Source organism: Amphiprion ocellaris, chromosome 11 (assembly GCF_022539595.1).
Source record: "Amphiprion ocellaris isolate individual 3 ecotype Okinawa chromosome 11, ASM2253959v1, whole genome shotgun sequence".
Taxonomy (NCBI): Eukaryota; Metazoa; Chordata; class Actinopteri; family Pomacentridae; genus Amphiprion; species Amphiprion ocellaris.
Genome location: NC_072776.1, coordinates 14,649,643 through 14,666,039, shown reverse-complemented (window position 1 = coordinate 14,666,039; position 16,397 = coordinate 14,649,643). Strand labels below are relative to the sequence as shown.

General features: G+C 39.0%; 1 protein-coding gene across 4 annotated transcripts; it reads right to left on the bottom strand.

Moving 5' to 3' along the window:
- Nucleotides 1–3,990: 3,990 nt before the first annotated feature.
- LOC111575390 (high-affinity choline transporter 1-like) lies at nt 3,991–15,755 on the bottom strand. 4 transcript variants are annotated; one of them, XM_055015575.1, is made up of 10 exons: nt 15,653–15,724; nt 14,891–15,563; nt 13,833–14,083; nt 13,462–13,575; nt 12,615–12,770; nt 12,321–12,469; nt 11,803–11,946; nt 11,407–11,560; nt 9,416–9,633; nt 3,991–8,812 (listed from the first exon to the last, which is right to left on the bottom strand). In XM_055015575.1, exons 3-10 carry the CDS (start codon nt 14,014–14,016, stop codon nt 8,165–8,167), a joined length of 1,767 nt encoding a protein of 588 aa, XP_054871550.1. In that variant the 5' UTR covers nt 14,017–14,083; nt 14,891–15,563; nt 15,653–15,724; the 3' UTR covers nt 3,991–8,164. The 4 variants fall into 4 exon arrangements, with proteins under 4 accessions (XP_054871550.1, XP_035808796.1, XP_054871549.1 ...); XM_035952903.2 differs by having other exon boundaries at nt 15,504–15,563; nt 15,653–15,670; XM_055015574.1 differs by having other exon boundaries at nt 14,891–15,755.
- Between the last annotated feature and the right edge of the window lie 642 nt (nt 15,756–16,397).

The window sequence follows — 16,397 nt, the reverse complement described above, 5'->3', positions numbered from 1 at the left end:
CATATTTAGGTTTTCCTTTTATGAAAAGCTACATAAAACTTAAAAAAAAATACGGCTGGCTTTCAGAGCCTAGTTGTTGACTGGTGAAATGTCCAGATTGTAGCTCCCTCTTCTCCATTGTCAGCTGGGATCAACTTCAGCCCCCACCATGACCCTCAGAAGGGATAAGGAGGTATTCTGTAACAAATTGTATGGTATGGTAGTTGGCTTTTGGATTCTCACCCAACTTTGTTTCAAATTTTATAGCAAACGTACTGAGATTGGCTGACATTACTGCATAGTGCATCACATTTTTTCCAAATTAAGACCAATTGTTTTGTATTATATACGTGGGTGTGAGGGTATTGTAAAGTGTACTTGGCTGTTATCTAGCGACCATTTGTTAAGAATGTCTATAAGCACAAAAATAGCTTGTCTCAGGCATTAATCAAAGCTGTTATTAAGATCTCAAACCCATTAAAATGTAAAACAATATGTGCTCAATAAATAATGGATATATTTAGAGTCTTGGAGTATAATTTGCTGTCTTTTCATCAGCACTTTAAACTGCCTTCCTTACTTTTTGTCATTTTAGAGAGAATAAGTCATGAGCTGTGCTGCAGGGCTGAATGTGTTTGTCTGTCTGTGTATGTGTGAAGTACATGCTACTGATGACGTTCAGGGAATTGTCTGTTGTGTTAAACACAGAGGAAGCTTCATCGAGGATAAAGTTGGAGTTGTGAAGCCTGCAGCTTGCCTGAAGGGTTAAAAGAGATACATATATGGATACACAGAGATACAAAGCGAGAGACGGAAATAATTCAAACGCTAAACCCTCACTTTATCATCAGGGAGTTCAATTAGAGGACTGTGGTGATAAACACATGATGAATGTCAGAGTTTATGTGTGTTTTTCAGAAGATTATGTAGGGGTCAGCAATGAATCAAACATGAAGGGCTGCACTTTGGAAAAATAGACCTTTGTCATTTTACTTACTGATTTTAGTTTTCATCTAATCTTGGCTATATTTGTTGGTGCATTATTTTACTGATAAAATCAATCAAAAATATCGTATTCTTTAAAAAACAAATAATAAATAATCATGGTTTAATTAGAAGAATTTCGGCTGAGACTCTAATGGTCTTGCACAAGATGTTGTTTTGTATCAGGTTTTCCTCGAGTTGGACACACTAACATTAACTGATTGTGCATTCTTAAGAGCACAAAACGAAAAAGCTGAATTTTGGCACCATGCAACAGGGAAAAAGGACATGCATTTGTTTTGTGCTTTAGTTTCTGTCTTTACCATCAGGAAACCTCTAATGTTGAGACTGCAAGAATCGAAGAGTTGTGGAAGAAAAGTCAGTCCCCAAAGTATTTGAGAGAGCTTGTAATTTGATCAAATATCTACAATTTTTTTCTCCAAAAAATGTAACAATGCTAACTTTTCTGTGGTAGAACGACAATGTTTTAGTAGCTCAAATGTTCTCAAAGTAAAGGTAATCATATATTACTCCAGGATAATAATACAATTATGTTCTTGGTGAGATTGATGGAAAAGTTCAACACTAAAGCCTGTTCTTGCCGGTTACTGGAATGAAAATTGCAATATGTGCCACTTTGACCTTTTCTATATATATGTGTGTGTGTGTGCTTGTGTGTGTTTAGGTGGCTTTATAATTGGTCTGTTCAAACTGCTTTATTACTTTTTATTACGGGTTCCATTCTTGCTTTTATATATAGATATACAACCCCATCCTCAGATAGAACATACTGTACATCAGTGCATTTTGGCTTTGGTGGAAACTGGGAAACTGATACCAACTCTTTACAGGGGAAATCATTCCTTGATTCTTATTCCATGGAAAAATGCAGCTGTTGTTGAATGTGTGATTATAGTGGAAGTGCAATGTACAATGTAAGTGATTTTTAACTTCAAAGAGATCCTACCAATCTCATGTGTGTCACCTGCAGGCAAATCATCTGACAGTGTGGCACCTTTCCTTGACACTTACACTAATAGCTATAATACCTGCTCACATGCCTCAATTGCTCTCCACACACAGAATAATAGGTTGATATTAGGTGTCAGTGTGGAGGCATGATTCCCACAACATGAAGTGTTGACAGTGAGACGTGTGACGTCCACACATGTGAGGAAGTCAGAGCTTAACATATTTTGGAGACTGAACCATGACTGTCTCAAATAAATTCAGGAAGGTTGAAATGCACATTGTTATAAATGTGGCTCCAAATGGAACCATAATCACTCACAAAAATATATTATTGGCTAAAACAAACAAAGAAAAAAAAATCAAGAATCAAGAAAAAATAATCTTATTTGACACTTTACAGAACATTCTATTTGTATTTAAAAGCACTCTGAGGTTTATCAAATACAAGGCTCCTCTTGAAAAGGTGGAGGGAGTAAAGAACACTATCACTTCATGAAACACATTCAACTTATACACTAACTTTAAAAAGTTTGGGGTCAGTTAGAATTGTCCTTATTTTTGAAAGAAAATCTTTTTTTTCCCAATGAAGATAACGTTAAATTAATCAGAAATACAGTGTAGACATGGTTAATGTGGTAAATGACTATTCTAGCTGGAAATGGCAGATTTTTGATGGAATATCTACTTAGGGGTACAGAGGAACATTTCCTGCAACCATCACTCCTGTGTTCTAATGGTAAAACACCATTTGTAAGTTGAAAAAAAGACTTGATTTTCACAAAAGGGTTTTTTAGGAAAGTTGAGGCTTGTCATTATAGAGATCTTTTACTACAAGGGGACACATAAATTATTGATGTCTTATTATTTTTATTGCTATTATTATGTGGTTCTTGTGAAAAATTGTGTGCCACATAAGTCAATTTGGACTCAAACCTTCAAGTTTCGGATGACTCAACTTTTTTTCTGAACTTTCCTTATTTTTGATTCCTTAAGGCTGCCAATATACTTTTGTCCTGTCATCACTTTAACTCCCAAACTTGTTTAATGATAAGAAATTGTTCCCAAACATGTACAGATATCCCTCACCTGGAAACCTTTCGTGTGCTACTCGGGAAGTAGAGTACAGTACTGTGAGGAAAATTGCAATTTGAAGGTTTCCTCTATCACTCAGGGGTCAGACTGGTGTATTCATGCTGGGATCTCAGAAGTGCGTGTGTGTATGTGTGTGTGTCTTTATGTTTGTGTGTGTATGTGTACTTGTGTGTGAAAGAGCAAGATTGACAGCCCTGACAGTTTTGGCAGTTATAAGATTCTGAGGTGGGCATTTTGATTGATGCTTCCAAGCAGGCGGCAACCCCGAGATTAAACCCTCCGGTAGTCTGTACGCACGCACGCACGCACGCACGCACGCACGCACGCACGCACGCACGCACGCACGCACGCACGCACGCACGCACGCACGCACGCACGCACGGTTGTATTTTCAACACTTGCGAGGACAGTACATTGACTTACATTCATTTCTTGCATATATACATTACCAGTCAAAAGTTTGGACACATCTTCACATTCAGTGTTTATTTGTTTGTATTATTTTTGATATTGTAGATTAACACAGAAAATTAACATGTTTTTGTTTACAACATATTTCCATATTTATTCTTTTATAGTTAGGATGCCGTCAGTATTAATCTACAATGTTTAAAATAATTAAATAAAAACCATTGAATGAGAAAGTGTGTCCAAACTTTTGACTGGTAGTGTACTTTAACGCATCAATAACTACTGTTTGCCTAATCCTTGCCCTAACCTTTAACTTTACAAAGACTTCACCCTTAAATTTAAACTTTGCATGATGTGAAATTGCTTTTTGTCCCTCCAAAAAGAGGCAAGTCCCCAAAACGTGATTGTGTAGACAGAAGTATGTCCCCCATGGTAAGTCATACAAGTGCATACACACACATACAAAACATGTAACAAAGTAATCTGTAAAATTTAATACATGATAAAGCAAGTCTGTAAAAATGGAGAAAGAAGACCCAATCAGGACTGGGCTAAATTAATATAATTTATTCAACTCACCTCACATGTTTACAACTATACTCTTATAGACACTGCATGAATAAATAAATAGCTGTGATTTCACTGTCAACAAACATCATTTCCAATGCTGCATTTAAAAGTAGACTAATTTGTTCCTATGCTTTTGTTTTTTGGTATATACATTTATCACACAAAAATACAGCATCATTGTTATTTACGACATAGAGCCACAAATGTGTCAGTCCAACAGCCGACACTGATTCTTTTCTGTGTGTGTGTTCAGGTCAGTGGATGAACCTAGGCTATGACACACTCAGCTACTGTAACAAGGAGGAACGTTTACATTCACATTTAACTCCAGTGAGGTTGCCTAACACTTTGCATATTATCAGACCAGCAGTCAGTCCGTTCTGTGTGAAGCTGAAGTAATATTGGTGGTACATCATCCATCCCACAACGGGGTAGGGTCAGGTCAGGATTTAGTGTCTTACAGTACCTAGCAGATATGGCTACATAAATCAAATCCCCTTCACTCTCTAGCTCTGGGCTACACTAACTACAAGGCCATGCTGCTTCCTTTAAGGATTTAGGTTGGTTTTATTCTAGATTTTTCATATCATTACCAAATCCCAAGAAAAGACCAAAATCATCAATGACAAGATCCTATAACAAGTCTCTCCGAAGCCACAGAGAAGAGCAAACATACAAAGATAGGTCCATTTCATGACATTCTCATTTTTTGGACAAGGAACGTCGACACTATGGTTTAGTTTGTGTTGAGGCCACGAATGTCATTCCACTGCAGTGAATTCTCAACATGTGTATTAATCAGCAGAAAGAAAAAGGCCATAACAAATGCACCATTTACTCATAACATTTTGCTGAAACTGAAAATGAGACTACATGCTCTAATGACCTTTGCGAGATTTAAATCTTCAGGAATATATCAAACGTGTTCACAGTTGATGGGGCATAGAAGTCTTAGAATACCGAGACAGACTAAAACATTTTTAGTTTTGGTCTTAACTGGTAATAATTGTTGACAATAAATGGAATCCAAAATATTACCAGCCTTATCTAACAGCAAAAAAATATTTGTCACTCTTGCAACTGTGTTCGTAACCTGCTCGTTTTTCCACCACTGACATTTGATTTAAGGCAAGTCCATAGATTAAAAAAGACACCAACAAACCACAACAGTGCTGAGGAGAGATAAACACGATGAAGTCAACTGGACAATAGTAACACTTAACAATGCCAAAAATCACAGTATAAAGTGACAACTCATTTATTTGATTTTCCTAATGCAGGGCAGCAGTGTGTCTGGTAGTTTACACACCCAGATGTGTGACAGTCTAAGAACTAATGTTGGAAAATGTATGATGGTGCTCAGTCAGTAACAACAATTCAACTTTCATCTCTGTGTATAACACACTGTAACAAACCCTTATAAACCATCTTTTGGAAACTCTGTGCGGCATTAATCAAATGTCCTGAGGGCTAATCGACTGGGGACTGGATCGATAATGGCCGGTGCTACTAACACCATCCTGGGAGGAACAATCATTTCCTGTCTCCGCTAACCTGCTGTGGCTGGCCAGTCAATACAGCTTTAGGATGAGCAAACAAACTGTCATAGACACACACATACCCCCACATACACACATATTTCAAATTAGCTTCTGTCAGATCATGCTAAAAGACCACAATATCAGTGAAGTACCCTGTTCTGCACTGATCACTTTCAAAGCTTCCTGTCATTTTCTATATTTTAGACTTTTCATAGTTCCTATGTATTCCAGGCAGCCATTGGTTTCCATTGATTTGTGAAATCTGCTTGCAAAACGAAAGCCATGTGTGCTTTTATTGTTGTCAGTGTAATGAAGTTGTAATGCAGTTGTAAATGTGCAGTAACCTAAAGATATTTTACCACCTTGAGTTTGACAGAAACAAAGATTGCAAATTGACATCCATATTGTATGGAAATGAATGGAAGCAAATGGCTGCCTGGAAGGTACACAGAAAAACAAACAAACAAACAAAAAGAATAAACTTTTGAAAGTCTAAGAAAATCTATGGTATGTTTTATATTGGATATTTAAATTTCACTACATCAGGGTGGTGTTTCGTAAAAATTGAAGCTCTTGTGTGATTTCATTCATTCAAGACAGTTCTGCAGTACGTATACTTCATTCAGTGTAAACCTATAGTGGTAAAAGTTTGAAGCTTATGATAGCACAATATGTTTAACCAATACCTTTTCCTTAAGATACACGGATCGATTTTTGTATCAAACATTTGATTAAATGACCAATGACTACAGATAATTAGCACCCAACTCTGCAGCTCCCTCCTGCTCTACAAAGAGACTTAGGGTGCGTTCACACTCAGGTTTGAACTCTTGCTTTGTTAATGGGGTTTATTTAAACAAGTATGAATGCTGCCAGCTGAACCTTGGTACACACCAATCATATGGACCAAAATCCCCTGAACAACTCCGTCAGTTACTTTCACTGAACTATGACTGTATCATGGACCAAGGATGTCAAAATGAACCCAGAAAGAACTGAATACTCAAGCAAAACTGGTTCTTCTTGTCAATGGTACTATCTTACCATTACAATTTGGTACAAGCGGCAGAACCACCGAGGAATTCTTGGCACTGTGTCAGTTCCTTTGTACATTTTAACAGCTCTTTTCTGAGTTTTCAGCTGGTAAAAATACAACCTTATATACTGAAATCCAGCAAGCACATTTAGTCCATATGTCTTTTGTTTTGTATTTTTTAGTTCAATGCTTAAAATACTAGTTTGAACAGTAAGGAAACCAGAAATTAATAGTACAATTTCTGCTTTGTTCTGAACCAAGAGAACAGACACAGAAGCATGAACGTACCCTTAGTGTCTTTCAGTTCACTGTTTTGGTTTTCTGATAACTTTACTCTCTCACCACAACTATCTCAGCAACTTTCATGAATGAGGACTGGAAACCCTTGATAAATGTACTGTACACTACCTGCCAAAATTCATGACATCTTAAGTATGAGCATTTAGTTGCAAAAGAACAGGATACTTCCCCCAGGAACTGGTGGATGCCAAAAGAGTGCTAAAAGAAATTGCAAATTGGACTTATTGTAATCAGATGGATGCACATTTCAAATGAATGCAAACGTTGCTCCATATCTGCTCAGTGTTTACATAACCTTTTTATTTTACCCACGTTTGCCATACTGTCCTCATTTTTGTGTTTTTAGCTTGTTGTGTTGCCAACATGGAGCCCAAGAATCAGTTTTGTTTGGTTTTATCTTGATTATACAACAACCACATTGGAGTTGCAATTTGTGAATAGGGTAGGAATAATTAATCTGATAAATGTTGGCAGTGAATGTTTCAAAAATCTTGTTACTGAATTCAGTGTGGGATTTTGTTTAATAATCCAATATCAATTATCAGGGGTTTCCCTCTGTTTGGCAAGTCAGGGGTTTTGGTAATATCATGGTGGAGGTGTGTAGTGTTCAATTTAACACCTATTGTGTCTGGAATTAGTGATTACATCAGGAAGATTAAGAGCAAGGTGAACACACAAAATTGAGAATGCAAAAATCTGCTTTTCTTCAAGTGAAACCAAAGACTGTAACCTGCAAATTCATTATAATGTACTTATCTGTACAACGTAGATCCTAAAAATATTATTGCTCTATTAATAAATTTACTCTATGCAAATTTAAAACTCAAAGTATGAAAAATAGGCTTTGTAGACAGTACACAGTTCCTTGGTTTGATATTGCACTGTTCTCATGACCCACAACCGATCCGTGTAGACTTTCCCATATAGGCCCACTGTATGTCCATTTCCTCCGATCGCTGAAGCAGCACTTAAATTAAAATGGTTGTAGTGGTTGTAGATTCACGGAGTCATGATAAAAAACACAAGTATGATACGCTTTGCACAGATGATTAAGATTCAGTTTGTCTCCCGTTTCTCAACAAGGAATCTCAAAAAAGAAGGAAGCCCCTCCTCACCATCCTAAAACAAACTTGTGGAGTCACTTGAGAGCCACAGCAGATTTCAGTTGATTTGGCTCCCAGTGTGGCAGTGGCAAGTTTCCTGAAGAATGTTGACACCTCTTTGGCTGTTCCTTCTTCTTCACATTCCTTGGTTCTAGTTTTCTTTGTGCCTTTGTTGACTAGTTGTCAGCATGAAAAGCCTCTGGACTAGATGCCCCGTCATCACTGAGGGCCTCGGTATTGATGAAGGTCCCAGCAAGTCCCAGGGTCTGCCTGACGGGAGCCATCTCTGAAAGAATTATGTTATCATGGTTGCTTACCAGTGTAGTCTTGTCCATGATCTCCTTGCTATGCCTGGACACCACAGCATCCAGGAAGTCATACTTGTGTGACAGCATCCCGCTTTCAAATAGGTACTTTGTCAGATAAGAAAAGGCCACATTTGCCAGGAAGGATGCCACCATGGACATAGATTTGAAAGGGAACCTCTGCTGGACAAAGTATTCTACATCTCCAGTGAGGTGGTGGATCTTCTCTTGGGTCACCCAGCCTGGGTAATAGATGAATGGAGGGAGTTTGAGGTAGGGCTCCCCTCCACCAACGCGCAGCAAAAGACCAAAGATGTAACCAGCCACAGAGCCATAAGTATTGGTGCCCTTGATGAACAACACACTGAGAAGTTGGGGGAAAATGATAACGTAGACCAAGTCAGAGCTCAGGTACCACAGGCCGTATACTGATCCTGTTAACAATGCCATAGCAGTAGCCAGAGCTCCAAATACAAAGATGGTGAGGCGCATCACCCAAACAATCTCAGCATCTGAGGCCTGGAGGAGACAAGAAAGACATAACAGAGTGAAGACACAGGTGCAAAATGTGGAGAAGACAAGGTTAATAACACAAAATGTCAAATGAAAGCAAAAAATAAAAACATAGGTACAAAAGTGCTTACTTAGGTACTACTTAAGTGTACTGTTTACCATTGTCACCATCCCTAACTAGCATATAGACATGCTAACATATGTTAGTCAGATCTATGATCAACTAATATGATCTGTATTGAATACCACTTCAATCGTCCAACAGTGGAGAACACATTCCACTCCAAACCACATATCACACTTATGAAGATGCTAAAAGAAAGGTGCCAAAAAAGATCGTCATTATCTAGAAAATGTAGCTTCATCCATGCCTGAAATTGTTAAAGATTTCCATTCTTCTGTGTCTTTGAGTCTGGACTTGTTGAATGGTGTTTGAACTTTTGGGTTCAGTTTAGTGTGTCTAGCAAATACTGTAGATAGCAGATTTGATTTGTGCTGTTGTTTTCGCGGGATCACGATAAAATTGATTTATTGATCAGTTGAATGATGCTTGCAACCACGGCCTCAAACTGTGCAGATTGGTGCTGGAAATAACACTGACTCTCTTACCGACTGGCGAAAGGCGAGCTGATAGATGTTCCTGGCAAACATGGAGCTGGCTGAGAGTATGGATGAGTCTGCTGAAGACATGACCGCAGCCGACACTGCACCCAGACCGAAGAAGGAGACGTAGGGAGGGCAGAGGTGCTGGAGCACTATGGGAAGGATCATGTCTGATTCATCCTTATCCTTCGGAGGAAGGGAACCATAAGTGGTTTGGTTCCAGTCTGAACAAGAAAATGAGAGGCAAAGTTATAAATTCATTGTTCTAAAGAATAAAAATGTTCTAGCTTATTTTTGCATGCCTTTGAACCAATCAGCAGTATTATCTGCATCCAAGTATCAAAGTAATCTGTTTGACAAATTAGAGTTAACCCAACATAACTAAAGTCGAACAGGCGGCACTTGGGACATGCTTCCATGTAAGATGACTATAAGGACTGATCAGTACATTAGAACTTTTGGTACTGATTCCTTAGCTTTTCAGACAAAAAGAAATGTGTTTTAGTTTCTGAGAAACAAAATGGTTTCAGACATCTCTGTGGTGAAACACAGCACAGATTTCCAATCCTGCGCTGTTCTGTTGGTCAAAATAAAAAGGGAAAGCCACAGTAATAACAAGAATACTAAAAAGAATGGATACTGATTGAAAACCTGACATCCATGTAATATTAACAGCGGTTACTACATTGGTTTGCCAATGGCTCATTGAAATATCAAAATGAATAAGCATGAAATAATACATTATGCTGATTAACTGCAGTTTAATTGTGAATTTGATTAATGGTCATTTCATTGATAATGAGTAACATCAGCAGGGAGCCATTCATTCTCATAAGACAGGCTAAGCTGAACGAATAAAAAAAAATTAAAGCATGTGCTCATGTAGGCGGAACATTTTTCTGAGGAAAACACTGAATACTGTATTTGCAAATGTGTAAATTAACATGGAAATATTATACAAATGCAAAATACTGATTTGAAGTACACATCCATGGCAGCTGCTCTATCAATCCAGCATTCAATAAGCCATGATTCACTTTTTGAAGTAAAATCTCAATGGTATGAGAACAGTGACTGTTCTTAGTACAGTAATGACATTACTGTAATTACGCTGAACTAAAAGCTGTAGAATTTTATATCCAGTGGTCGTCATGCTGACCAACAGAACTGTGAGTCATTTCTTCCGGCCTTTCTGCCTTTTTTCTGACATCCTTCTATCTTTCTGTCTTTTTTTCACCCTCCTCTTCCTCTTGCAGAAGTACACAATCTGTGTCTTTCTTTTCCATCCCTGGATATTCATAAGCAGCGGTTGATTAGTCCTGGTTATACATGAAACAGCTTCAGAAGGACCAGATTAATTAGCTCCTCTTCAGATGTAATATTCACTAAATCGGCACGGTCTGATGGCTCTCTCCTCTGGCCGTCGTGACAAGATCCGTCTGCTGTTTACCCTCCAGACACTGTATGCATCTGCATTTACACATCTGACGAAAAAAAGCTGCTGGGCTGGAAACAACCCACGAAGGCACGACGCCCTCTTTGATCACACTTTCCTGTTTGAAAAAAGGATCAGCTTGCTGGATGTTTCGATTGTCTTGTGATGTTTCATTAAGTGCCCAATCAGTGTGTATGCACATCATTCACGGATCTGATATGTGTGTTCATCTGTGCAATCAGATTTAACAGCTGCAATCTAGACATAACAATGTTTGTGTATAAAGCACCATTAATACTGTATACTCTGTAATTCTTCTTTTTTTGGGGTCTTTGTAGCCATCAAATCTGGATGTAAATAATATCCAGCTGCATCTATATTCAAATCTATTAAATAATGAGATACACTTGTGTAAGCAGATCTGTTATTATATCCTGAGCAACTTGTGACAGACTTATATTATGAACTTTTAATTATTGTGTGGATGTGAGTGCCAGGGACCCCTAGTATAGCTTGAAGTCCTGCCTGATGCACGCGTGTGTGTACATGTGTGTTTATTTACCAGTGGAAGCCCCTATAGCTCCTATGAGGACCGAGGGGACGGCCATGACCAAGCAACCAAAGGCGGCAAGGAAGGAAAGGACCTGAGCGTAGGTAGCTGAAGAGGCAGAAAGAACCCGTTGAAAATAGACCTGCCAGGGAATCCCCCCCAACATCTAGAAACAGAAACACCATAGTAAATACAGACTCCAAACCAGTGCATCACAGTCGGCAATGTAAATAACACTAGTCTGTATCTCAAACGAACAAAACAGCTGAACTGTGTCTTTGCTGAAATGCGTCACACACACCATGCCTGCAACAGTGGCAGTTTGACTGGAATCAAAATGTGTCGGGAATTTACTGTCCAGTATTATACTGTCTCATGATCAATCTTCTGATCAAAGTTGTAGCTTACCAGCAAAAAGAAGTTGTCTGCCCAGAGCCATTTGTCTTTAGGCTCAATCTTCCCCAGCCAGGGAGACTGATAGATTGCTTCCTTGGCTGAAACACTGATGTCTGACACAGCAGGATTGGACAGCGCAAAAGGCACACTGATCCACTGATGGAGAGGAGGCAATCAGGATGCAAATGTCACTTAAACATACCAATTACTTAGTGAATTTTAAAAAAAATCTTCCCACATTCAAAGTTGATAACATTGGAATGAAGTTCTATCTTGTGGTCCAAATAGTTTAACACATTGTTTACTAGTGTCTTCAGTTATTTTGTTTGCATAATAGAATTTCATGCATTTTCCCCTCATTTTTATCTATATATAGATCATATCTTTTCAGCTTTGTGGTATGAATATTGTCAAAAATCACTTGAAGATCAGCATGAAGCCTTACTTCATTTTATTGCATTTTGTCCAGTGCAGCCATTCATCATCTTTTCTACAACTGCTAACCATGTAGACGTTGATCGCAAACTCACCAAGCCCAGAAAGATACAGAAGAGTTGAACCACATCTGTGTATGCGACAGAGTAAAGTCCTCCAACAAGGGTGTAGAAGATCGCTATCAGTGCTGAGATCACCACTGACATGTTGATGTTTATGTCCACGATCACACTCAGAGTGGCACCTGTATGGCAATATAATCAATCAGAATGAGGTAAAAACTACACTGAAATCCTTGATTTGGTGCTCAAGATGAGTTTAGACATTTAAAGCATTGATTAAATATGAAGCTGGTGACATTTCAGAGTACCCATCCTATGATCACATACCCAAGGCAGACAAAATGGCTGCAGACCAGAAGATTTCTCCCATAAGTGCTGGGATGAAGAGCAGCCCGCCCATTCTTTTTCCATACAGATGCTGGAAGGGATCCAGCATGGTGACGTATCCACGTGACCGCATGGGTTTAGCAAAGAAAAGGCCACCTAATGGATATCAGACGTCACAGTGTAAGGCAGATGAGTTGTACTCAGAGATCATTGCAGAAAGTGTAAAAATGATCAAAATATATTAACTTGACAAAAAGTGTCCTTATGGTGCTTGAATACAATACATCAACCCTACTGAATTTCTCTATAGGTCTGCTTCTGCATGTTTTTGTTACAGTTACAGTTACACCATACATGTATATTTACATGCATTTAACTACAGTACATGAAATAGCATTTCAGACCTCAAATTGATTTCAGTTTCAATCCACTGCACTGAATGTCAGTTTTATTTTGTCAGTCATTTATTCATGTTATTATTGTGTGGTATAACAGTTGCAGGTGCAGATTGATCTACAATAGTCAATACTGCACCATCACACAACAATGTTGCAAAGTGACATAAACAAAAGCAGACATGATAATTAATGTAACAGAGTGGAACAGATCTTCCTACCTGCCACTATTGAGTGAAATGAATGGAAATCAACTGCTGTCTTAAAAGTAGGAAAGGTTCATTCATCTATCGTTGATTTGTAGTAAATGATCCAAAACATACACAGTTACTGGTTTGGTTCCTCGGTGCCTAATTTGCCGTTCCTTTTGCATTCCTACTGTGATGTGGTTATTTATGTCCTCATGCGTTTTGCATTATAATAAAAGAATATACATGAAAACTGATTCTTACCTACTACCAGGCTGAGAGCGTAACCAAAAGGTGCCTGCGCCCAGGCGAGACCGTAGTCCGGCAGGTAGACATATTCTGCAGTCCCATTTATGTAGCCCCCACCCACCCAGGTGGCTGAACAAGGACAGAAAAATATATTTAGGTTTGTTAAAAAACAAAAAACAAAAGATAGTTTTTATATATAAGCACTTTAAACGATATGAAATGCAGTGCGTGTATTGCTCAAAGTTGTGGTAGTAAACGCTGTCCTGTCCGTGCGTAAAAGGCGTTATTGGAGCAATTTATGATCTTTTTTTGACCTCATATGATACCAGAATGTGACAAAATGCGCACACGGCTCGTGTTAAAGACCCCATAATTAATCAACTCACCTGTCATTGTGAATCCACCAACGAACAGTCCTATGTCCCTTCCTCCGACCATGATACTCTCGCTCCGGTCTCCTCCATCGCCAACTCCAGAGTTCTTATTCTTCCACGCAGCCCAGATCCCCACGAACAGAATCAAAACATAGAAAAGCACAATAGCCACGAGACCCTCGGCGTGGATGGCCATCTTCCTTTCGTCCGCCTCTGCCGAGATCAAGTGCTACTGCGCGCAGACTGGAAACTCATGGAGAGAACTTAGATAAAACAAAGGAAGAAACATATTTATATATATATAAAAGTTTTTCTTGTCTTTCATCAGAGATAATGAAAATACAAAAGCCCCATCTCATGGAACACCATTTTTAAAAAAATCTAAATGTCTCTAAATCCAGACTGAGCGTGACCTCAGAGCATCTGTATTCCATGGAACATAACTAATGCGTATGAAAAGCAATAACATTGATAATCTTCAACACATTACAATCCACACATTTTATTTGTGATTGCGAAATTTCTTCAGAGCAACTACATTTATCTATTCATGGTTTAATGTTGGTAGTGACCACACCTTGCATATACAGTATATCCAACTGATGCCCAATGCTTTCGATACAATAGTAGCCTCAAATTCAAATTTAATGTTTTACGCACAGGGACGCTTCACACTTACTACAAATATCCAGCTGTAACAGTTTTACCAAGACTTTTGAATCTAAAACCTTGCAAAACGAAACCTTGATTTTTCCAAGTCAAACCTCAAATATAAAATATTTATAGGTGAAATTGTAAGAAACAATCTAAAACAATATTCTGTAAAGTACACTTTAAGAAAACAACCATTTTATTTTCAACTTATATTTCAGACAGAGAGCGTATTTCAGTGTGTTTTAGATGCCTCCACTTGTAGGGATTGCAAAAGTAGGATTAAGTTCATGCAACCAGTACATGCAACGTAAAACATACAATCAACTATTTGCACATTCCTGCTTGTTGAAAATACTGCGATCATAGAAGATCATTTTGGAAGTGTTCTGTAAATGCTACGAAAACCACGGACATACCTCAGCGTCTCCAACTGACGCACATAGTAGAGGAAGACCAACCACCGGCACTCCATCATGTGTTGCAACAAAAACACAAAACTAGACTGAAAGGTATTAATCGAAGAGTTCACATATTAATAGCGTTACACTTGTTGTCTGGCTTTCAGTACAGTTGGACACGTTTTACGCGCGCCTTGCTGCTTCCCAAATGTCACACTTTACTCCAATTACTGCTCCAGTTTATTTCGCCTATGTCTGCAAATTATCACACTGTTCTCTGTTGCTTAAAACGATATGAAATTTTTGGACCGGCATGCTTTTGATTCTTGTAGAGCTACCGTGCGCAGAAGTCCATTAGTGATTTCCAAGCGAGACGCACCGTCAAAAAAACCAAACCTGTGTACCCCTAACGGACAGAAACCTGAAACAGATGCACATGGGTTTAATGTACAAAGTGCTGCATCGCTAAAATCAAACCTCAGCTTTTCGACTCCCCGTTGCGCTGACACCACGGTTCCAAGAGACCAGTATTGCATTATTGATCTCCCTTTAAATCATCTGTCACTGTAGTCAAATGCAGTCGCATCACATAATAGTTAAAGAAAATCATGTCCAAAATTGGCTGTCTTACCTTTCCCTTGGAGAAACTGGTCCAAATAGATCACAGGAGCAGGGCCTCCAAAAGGGGAACCTTTTAAAAAGTATTAAAGACAAATTTTGTGTTGGTAAAATATGACTGTAGCACTCTGTAATCCCCTTGAACGACGAGACACAATTCACCTATGTTGTTTTTTAAGTCACAAATGCTCGTCAGCAAGAGCCTGGGAGAGAGGGACGGAGCGCGGGAGGGGGAGAGGGTGGAGGTGGGTGGAGGTGGGTGGAGGGGTGGAGATGAATGGGAGTGGTGGGTTTATTGGGTGCTGTCAGGGTGGGTAGATGGTGGATGAATGTCTTCCAGGGCAGGACGAAAATAGCACCTAATAGAGAGTGGCATGACGCACAACCTCTCCGGAAAAGCTTTCCAATATCATAACATCATATTGGCAATGGATGAAACCTTTACGTTGTCAGGTTACATTTCAGGCCTGATTCACGAGCTTGTGCAGGTCCCCGCTCTGCTCCATGAATAAGGAGTCGTATTTATACCGCAAACGCTTTTTTTTTTTGTTGGGAATGTTGGGAGTGCGCGATTCCTTTTTCATTTTATGACCCACCTTGTCCATGCGTCTGCGTCTTTTTCTTCCAAGAGCATCAGTCCGCTCTAAAGTTCTTGTATTTGATCAACACAGTGTTCAAATCAGTTTGCATAAATAGCCAATAAGGGAGAAGCAGCAAAGTCGTAAGGAGGCAGCAAACCGAGTGGTGACTCACAGGGCAACGTTTTGGTCGATTTAGTTCACCATATGGGAGGCAATATCTGGATATTTTCTCAAGATGCTACACATTTGGCTCGTACAGGCTGTCACCGCATAGAACCCGCGTTCATACCACAGCTGTAAGCAGCAGTGAAGGAAGGAGAATCCCC

Coding starts and splice junctions, on each gene's coding strand:
- LOC111575390 (XM_055015574.1), bottom strand. CDS start 14,016: ATGGCCATCCACGCCGAGGGTCTCGTGGCTATTGTGCTTTTCTATGTT. Junction 12,470..12,614: donor AGCCATTTTGTCTGCCTTGG/GTATGTGATCAT, acceptor ATTGCCATACAG/GTGCCACTCTGAGTGTGATC. Junction 8,813..9,415: donor AGCTCGCCTTTCGCCAGTCG/GTAAGAGAGTCA, acceptor TGTCTCCTCCAG/GCCTCAGATGCTGAGATTGT.